General features: G+C 42.0%; 1 protein-coding gene across 2 annotated transcripts in view; it reads right to left on the reverse strand.

Annotated features, from left to right (window-relative positions):
• fbln2 (fibulin 2) overlaps positions 1–4,597 on the reverse strand; it is a 32,764-nt gene extending 28,167 nt beyond the window's left edge. For both annotated transcript variants that reach the window (XM_062464308.1, XM_062464300.1), the window contains exons 1-2: positions 4,466–4,597; positions 1,016–2,603 (exon numbers count right to left, since the gene is read on the reverse strand). In XM_062464308.1, the coding sequence (XP_062320292.1) occupies positions 1,016–2,507 (1,492 nt within the window). In that variant the 5' untranslated portion in view covers positions 2,508–2,603; positions 4,466–4,597. The remainder of the gene's footprint in view (positions 1–1,015; positions 2,604–4,465) is intronic.
• Positions 4,598–8,573: the final 3,976 nt, after the last annotated feature.

Raw genomic sequence — 8,573 nt, forward strand, 5'->3', positions numbered from 1 at the left:
TGAAAATGTTCCCTTTATGTGGTCAGGGTATAATTATCTGACTGCAACAACCCAAAGAGATGCAAGTCTTATCATTAAGGTTGAATGAGCAACATAAGTTGGCATTCCATTGCTTTATACTACATTGTTTAATTACATTGTATCACAGATAGCTACACCATGATTATTGCTGTACATATTAGATACAGAATTGATTAAAGTACCTTCCACATGATATAGGAATGCTAAATTAATGTAAAATTACAAAATGTTCACATACAGAACACACATGCAGGATGTTTAAATTTGGGGCAACTGCTGACATTTCAGCCATATAACCAATAATGTGTCAAAAAAGTTCCCCCCATGAAAATGTATTAAAAGTATCAAACTTTCCCTACAAAAGTAAAAATGGATTTCTATTCCTCAACATTATAAAAACCTCAAAGTATTTATTAGACAACACAGACTCTCCAGCCACCTCTGCGGTTGTGTCCTGCTGCAGATTGGCAGCAGCGCAGGCCACTAAAGACCAGCGAGCCGCTGCCTGTTGGGTGAGTGGTGGTGTTGACTTATACGAGGCTGATGTGAGGGGATGTCCACAGCAGGAGTGTTTGGCCCTATGCCCCAGACAGACCCCCTGTGTTGCATGTGCATACTTACGTTCATATGTACAGGGAACAGAGAAAGAGCCTCATTGATATGCTACGCTAGTCATGATACGCATCCTGACTTTGCCTCGTATTTATAAGCACAAGGGAGGGAAAAAAATTGTTTGGCAGTTACACTATGTAAGTTGTGGGAATAAATATGGGCCAACTGGGCGTAACTTTACACAAAGCTCTTGTAAACACGAGGAATCGTGGGGCAAGTATTACGTTAATGTTGTCATTTTCAACTCCATGAGAATTGCTACAGATATGGAAAACAATCAGCAGTAGGATTATGGCCATTGAAAGAACAACTATTATGGAAAAACGGGTCTTGAACTGTCAGTCAAAAAACAAGTTTTACAATACATAACTTTTCTACTTACCGCCTCGAGGCTTTGGAAGTAAAACGGGACTATTGTCCCTCACTTCCTCCTCCTTCTTCTCCCCATCCAAATCTTCCGTGTCCTCACTATTCGGGTTAAACAGAGTCTGGGGCTGCTTTGTGGGACGCTGACCTCCATCTGGTTTCAGCCTCAGAAAAGGCTGGCTGGTGGGGCTGAATTGCACCGTAGGGAGAGTGTGCTGCTCAAGCTTCCTAGAGGATTTAGTGCTGGGCTCCACCGTGGTTCTTTCATGGTAACTACCTGGCTCCCTGCCATTCCACTTAGCGTGGCTGCTGGGTGTATGTCTTTCCTGTTTCTTAACACCAATATCATAAGGCACATCCTTCCCCACAGGCCCACTGATGTTCTTCAATGTAACTACCCTCTCCTCTTCCTCCTCATCCCCCCCTAGTTTCTGAGGGTTTATCTGGCTTTCCGTGCTACTTGGCCAGGTACTGGTGGTGAACTCTCTGGGACGGGAAGTGGTCTGTTCCAATGTCACCGTCACGGGACTGTTTGTCGCTCTCTCTCTGTCTCTGCCTGTCACCTGTGCTTTGTCTCTAACCGTAGTGCCCTCATGAACTCCATAGCTCTCCCTCAGCTCCAGTTTGCCTGCCCTGTCGTAGCCCTGATGTGAGGAGGTCCTATGTGTCCAGTCTGGCTGTGACACAGAGATAACTCTGTTTGAGGGGGATGACCGCGTGGGAACAGCCAAGTCCTTAGCATAGGGATCTGGAGTGTACGTGGGGTCGTAGTCATAATCCTCCTCCTCTCCCTCTTCCATGTGTCCTGGGGCCGGTTTGAAGAGAGGCAGCTTATCGTTGTGTGAAAGCCTGTAAGGTTTGGAAAAGCGGTCCACAGGACCTTGCTGACTGAATGTGTAGGGGTCACTGTGAAGCTTCTTGTGTGTGTTCTCTTCAGTGGTCGGGGATAACATGGGTTTCTGGACATTGCGTGGGTCACAGTCTGGTACTGGGTAGCACATCAGCTTCCCTCCATCGGTGGGACAGTGGCAGACCTGACAGGAGTCCATGTGGAAGGAGTGACCAGCCTCATACTTCTGTCCACTGTGGACACATCCTATACGCATACACTCCGTACAACCATCTGCGGGCTCGGACACCTCGATACAGTTGGCGGGGATCTCGGGGCAGCTGATGAAGTGACAGCTTATTCTCCCTCCTCCTTCAGGACAGGAGCATTCAGTGCTTCCATAATCTACAAAGTAGGAGTCTCTCTCAGGTACCTTTCCGTTCTTGAAGCCAGCGTTGACACAGTCGTAGTATTGGTAACCCTCACACGTGCACCCCGTCTGGGCACAAGTGGCACAACAGGCACCGCTCTCCAAGACCTCCTCCATACAGTTGTTGAGAACAGGGCAATCCACTCCAGTGCAGTCTCTCTGGCATAAACAGCCACTTACACAGAGTGTGATCAGCACACATTTCAACAGGGTCATTTCAGTAATAGTGAGGTGAACCAACTTTATCATACAAACATAAAACCTTCAAATTTCAGCTCCCGGTATGCTTGTAGTCCTTAAGGATGTTGCTGCTGTCTTCCCTCATGAATCACCTTCTCTCAGGACCTATGTTTTTAAAACAGTGATAAAGAGAGAGTGATAGTAAAGCTTCAAATTTAAGACAAACTCAAGTCTGTTTGAGCCACTGTCTCAGCCAACATCCAGCTTCACAATTGAGATCAGCCTTTCAAATTAATCCCCTTTTTACCATCGCAAGGTTGTCCAGAGTCCTGACATTTTGATTGTATACTGTCACCCATGATTTACAATGGTCTCTAATATACACAGTCCTAATAAATGAAATGAATGAAAATCTAAGATTAAGATGAGGAAAGCACTCATTCATTACTGCTTTTTGATGTTGCTTGAGGTTCATCAGCAGTTGATTATGCTCTCTAAGAACCTGGAAGATTGGAAAATAAATTGGCCAGTCTACAAAACAGTATTCTTATTCTTACTTGTATCATCTTAAACAAATCATAGCATATATTTGAGTTTTAACTGTTGAGATGTATACTGATGGCCAACTTCTTCTGTTAAGTCAGAATTTGATTGTGCTACCCCTAGAATCAGGAATAATACATCTCTGTTTATTTTATTTAGGTTCTAAAATAGAACTTGAATAGAACTAAAATTGTCTCCTTTATTTTCAAAGGACTTTAATAGTCTTAATTTCTCTAAATTCCTCAATGAAACCAAATGAATCTCTCAACAGACTTTCAGCTATTTTAATGCAGTAACTGTTTCTGATTTACCATTATGAAGGCTAGTCATGTCTTTTGCCCAGGGATATGGCTCTTGGTATATTCCACTATGAAATAGAGTTAACAGTGTGATATATTTTAATACCACATTTTAAAACCACCCAGACTTTAAATTCATATCCCAGATAGTTGTCAGGATTGGAAGTTCAACATAAAAATGTGTTTTGTATCAAATATGGCATTGCACCTCACACCATGCATACCGTGTCCAACATCAACACAAAGAGCTTCCTGTTAAGAGCCTAGTACACTATACTATCTGAAGCTCTGGCCAGATTGGCCTACATCATATGATACCCATATTATTCCAAAGAGTTCATTAAGATTAATCTGTTATGAAACAGAATGTTGAGAGATGACTATGACATTCACTAAGACTCTATTTTTTTCATAGCTACACTGCATGTACAAGAAACCAACTCAAAACTCACTCCAAAGACTAGCCATATACACTTTGCATTCATACTTTCTCAAATTGATCAATGTAATGGCGCAGTGAGCAAGTCATTAAACTTGCAGGCTTTCCCTCTGGCAAAAGCAGTAAGGGATTCCTCTGCATGCTGTCAGCTGATCTCTGATGACTCCCTGATGTCACTTAGTCTGCCAAGAGGAGGGGACACATTCTTCTAACATTTCTTACTCTGGCAACAGTCAGATTCACAAACACATTGCCGTTTTATTGGTTCAGAGATTAAGGATGCATGTGGGAACGTATTTAAGACGCATAAAGAAAATGCATCACAAGAAAACAAATGGGTAGCTAATGGCATTTTGCTTCCCTCAACTAGTATCAAATAAGTAGAAAATAAGTAGTTAGGAATAACTGATATATGGGTTTCTTTTTTCAATGTTGATTTATTTGCCACTCATCTCTGAACAATAATTTCATTCGACAACAGATAATAAAGTGCACCACCGCTCTCACGTGTTGCTTTTGCGCACGAATATGATCATTTCCATCAATCAAGCAGATACGTATATTCTAACGACTTTTGTTTTGATTTATTATAGGGAAGTTTATAGCCTAGCCTATATCGATTCCTACGTGAAAAGCATTCCTGTGTGTACAAGTTTTCGCAATCTGTGTAGTTTTACAGAGCCACAGTTTCGAGTGTGAAACTTAAACATTGCAATAATTGACTGTACCATTAATGAATGCGTTACCTTAACTTTGATTTGCCATGGGTTGAAGCGTGTCCGAAAAAATCCCTCGCGAGTCGCTGTACAGTTGTCAGTCTGAACTCGTTGGCCAATGTATTGCAGCTGAAACCTTAGCAGCTTGCAAACTTAGTCAAGTGGGAGGTACAAAACTTTCTGAGATCCAAATGCTCCATCGGATATCCCGTAGCCATACATTTCTTCAAGGTTGCTTTACACCTCTTTAAAAAAAGTATACAGTAGCATAGGCCTTCACATTTCACGTTTATTTAGATCATGTACCCTGTCAAATAACTGGAATACATGCCTGAATATTTGTTTTACACCCACAGATGATTAAAAGGGCTGTCACTGTATTAGTACGCAAGTATATACTATATGTAAAGTAGATTCCTTAAGATTAAACCAAATTCTTTAGGCTCTCCCTTAAGATGCAAGTCCCTCTGAGAGCCGGGGGATGGACACTGTGGCAAACTTCACTGATGTCCAATACACTTTCTTTTAGGACCTTGCATGTACCTATTAAAAGCAAGGTCACAACCTTGGCCAAACAAAAGCCTTGTGCCTAAGTAATTACTCAAACTGTCTGTATCCTGCATGTTAGCCGTCATGACCAAGACCCCAACCACTGTCAGCTGCACTTGAAACAAGTCATACACTCACATACCTGTTTCTAATAGTCTTTTGATCCCTTTATCTGTTTGGATTTTCCATGATCCAGAGCTCAAGACCAATGCGAGTGAGCTATGTTCCACTCAATCCCCTTAAAGATGAAAGACATTTAAACCTAGGTCTGCCAGGCCTCCCTATTGATACCATAGTTTAGCTCCATCGCTGACAGACTTGAAATACTTGTCCATGTAGTATGATTGTATATGACAGAATACACAGATCACAAGCTGAATTTTAGAGAATTATTTTAGTATAGAGTAAACACATTATTTCCCTTCTGTGGGTAGAACATTTCTCCATGAATTGAGGCAGCAAATGGCAACTGACCAAATTACTCTCACTTCTTCAGTCTCGTGTCTCAGTTTCCTGGTGCCGAAAACAGCACACCCTCTCATTTGAAGTGCCATAAATTTGGCATTGAGAAGTGCCTAAGAAAGCCTGAAGTTCATAACACTCCATCCCCCAGCCCAAATGAACGCCGTCATGACCAGCTGTCAGGACACTGGATGTGTTGGTGGTGGAGAGGTGGTGGTGGGTGATATATGGGAGGTAGTCTGATCTCTGTCATAGATATACCACAGCAAGGGGTTAAAGCAGCTTTCCTCATGGGCCTGAGGCAGGAGAAGGGAGGGAGGTAAAGGACATCCAGAGAACATACACATATGCAGTGGACCTGTCAATCCAAAAGTAGTACAGCAACTGTAACTAATAGATAGCAGGAGATATATCCTAGCAAGCTAGGATATGCCTACTGTAGTATGACAGGCATTTTATATTGAATGCCAACATTAATAATTGTCATGGTGTGAAGAGTCAACTTCCATCCCAACACTTTGCGTGTGCATAGCATGGTCCTGTTCACCCACTCTGTTACCCTAAAAGTGGTATAGCTCCCGTCGCGAGGGTGAGATTTGTGATATCTCAGTGTGATCTCCGGGGGAAGTTATCAAACACAGACAAGCCTTTGAAAGAGCCCCAGGGAGAATGGTTTATCTGTGGGATCATCAAGGAGCTACCAGCCTCACTGGTGTCCTACTTCAATTCAGTTGCAGGATGGGAGGAGCCATGATTGCTGATGGGGCACACCTGTGACCAGTGCCACAGGTCCTTTATAAGCTAGGCCTCTCTATTAATTTCAGAGACCTCCCCACACAAGTACAGTTTGACTATCAAATTCAATGGTTTCTTTGTGAGAAACCATTGAACCATTGACCTTAAATAAATATCTAGATGTTCCTAGACAGAGCTTATCTCCTTCTCTGACACTGTGATATGAGGGCTGCCAGCAACATATTAAAAGCCTTTTGATTCCATCAGAAGTTTAAGCACAACACATAAACTTTCTTTAATCTGTCATTGAAAAAACGAATCATAAGCAGCCTGGACTTAATTCCTGCACAGATTCTGTCTTGGATTTTCCAGTCAACCACACTGCAGTATGTAACACAAACATCTCAAAGGCCACAGTAAGAGTCATGTAACACATCTTTCAAGTTGACATGTACTGTGTATGAATTGTGGACTAGCATATCTTGCTCCTACATTGTGCATCTTAATCAAGGGGGATATCATGCTTTCCAAGCTTTACAGCTGCAGGGCCCTTTTGTAGCTTGGGAGTAAACTCTGCTACCCCGACTAGGTAAACTAAGCCCTTAGTTTGAAACTACTGTGAATCAAAATAGTTAAACAGGATACATTATTTGGTGCATTATGATTCCATTAGGTTGGGAACTTGCCTTCTCATGTATCAATTGCTTGTAAAAAGGGCTATACAAATACATTTTGATTTGATTTGAAAAGGGAAGTTGCAAAAATATTTGCTCCGAAATATTTTCCATAGATGTGTGAAGTGATCCTAACAAGGGCTTTGGCAGTCCTGGGCAACCCAGTTTTGCTAGTGGGTTATCCCTAAGAGATGCAATACAGTGAATTTCTGAACAAAGTGAACTGAAGAGAAGGGTAGAGTGTGTAGCCGAGGTCTGGAGTCTCCACTAGCGTAGCACAGCAGGGCTGTTTCTCCTCACACAGTGTTAATTAGGCATGTGGCTTTCTGAAGCAACAGGACATTTTTTTATAATACATTTATGTGTAGAAATTTTACATTTTAGCTGTACAACTGAAAATGTGGACATGTACAAGCATTTAGGTGTCTTTATAATTTACCATGCTGGCCAGACTCACGTGAGATTAATGACAGTAAATTAAGTGCTCCATCTTATTGTAAACCTTTTTGCACATAATCCTAGACTTTGGTTACAAAGTCCTGAGTCCAGAAAAAAGGTGTGCAAGACACCTGATTGTGTAAAACGAGGCACTAAGAATCCCAAAATGATTTGCTGACTCAAACCTGAAGCACTTAAGTCAGACACAGCACGTCATGAGGGGACAATGTATTATTTTCACGTGGCTTTTTGATCTTGCTAGTGTGTCAGCTTGGGGCTCAGCGATAAAGTGGCCGGCCTGTTTGGCATCATGGTGTGTGTCACAGAACAGAGAGAATGCTAGCAAAGGTTTTGAATTTGTCCTCTGACTACTCCAATCACTAGCCACAAATAGGACAGCACACTGGAAGCCGAGGACACGCTTTTAAGCACTGGATGGCTGGATGAGCTGGAGCCTCATAATCTACCTATCGGTGGCATCATGAGTTATGTTTGAGGATGATGACTATGTATTGTCAACCCTATCATGCTTGAAGAGATTGCCATTTTAGATGACATGTTTCTCTGACTCACCACTGTTTTACAACAACTAATATCTTTATTTTTATTACTGTCCAAATCAATGTAATCTATTCTGATATTCTGAAGGATAATCTGAGGTGATGAATTTAGTGACACCATAAACCGTCATTTATAAAGACTTGGGAAACAGCAGGCAAATTCACTTTGTCTTCTAATGACATATCTGTCACGGCAGCAACATCAAGGCGAACACTATCTTTCCTCCCCTTCAGATCTCCATCCTGGCAGATCTGAAAGAGCTGAATGTTTCTTTTCGGAGGGATAGTTTCTTGAATAAATCTTTTTGCACCGCTCAGTTAATCAGTTCTTGATTTCATGAAATATTCATCTGCTACCTGCAGGCACTCAGCTGGGGTCTTTGTTTTCCAGAAGGGTGGCACGACACAGAAGAGGAATCCAAATTATGCAACTCTCTAAATTGGCTTCCTGTGTCTTTGTCATTCTGGACTGCAGATAGCAAGCCAGAAGCAAACCACGACTCAATGTCATCACAACAGATGACTCGAAACTGTATTGCTGGGAAATAAACAGCGATTTATTCTAAATGCACTCCTATTGTGTGACCTGCAATGGTAGGTAACTCTGGCTGCAGTATACATAAGGCGTTGTGTTTGTGTAGACTGTATTCAAGGTAATTAGAGGGCTGATACTGTACTCCACGCAACACAACCATCTCCAGTTACACAGCAATTTGAATG

This window comes from Osmerus eperlanus, chromosome 1 (assembly GCF_963692335.1).
Source record: "Osmerus eperlanus chromosome 1, fOsmEpe2.1, whole genome shotgun sequence".
NCBI lineage: Eukaryota > Metazoa > Chordata > Actinopteri > Osmeriformes > Osmeridae > Osmerus > Osmerus eperlanus.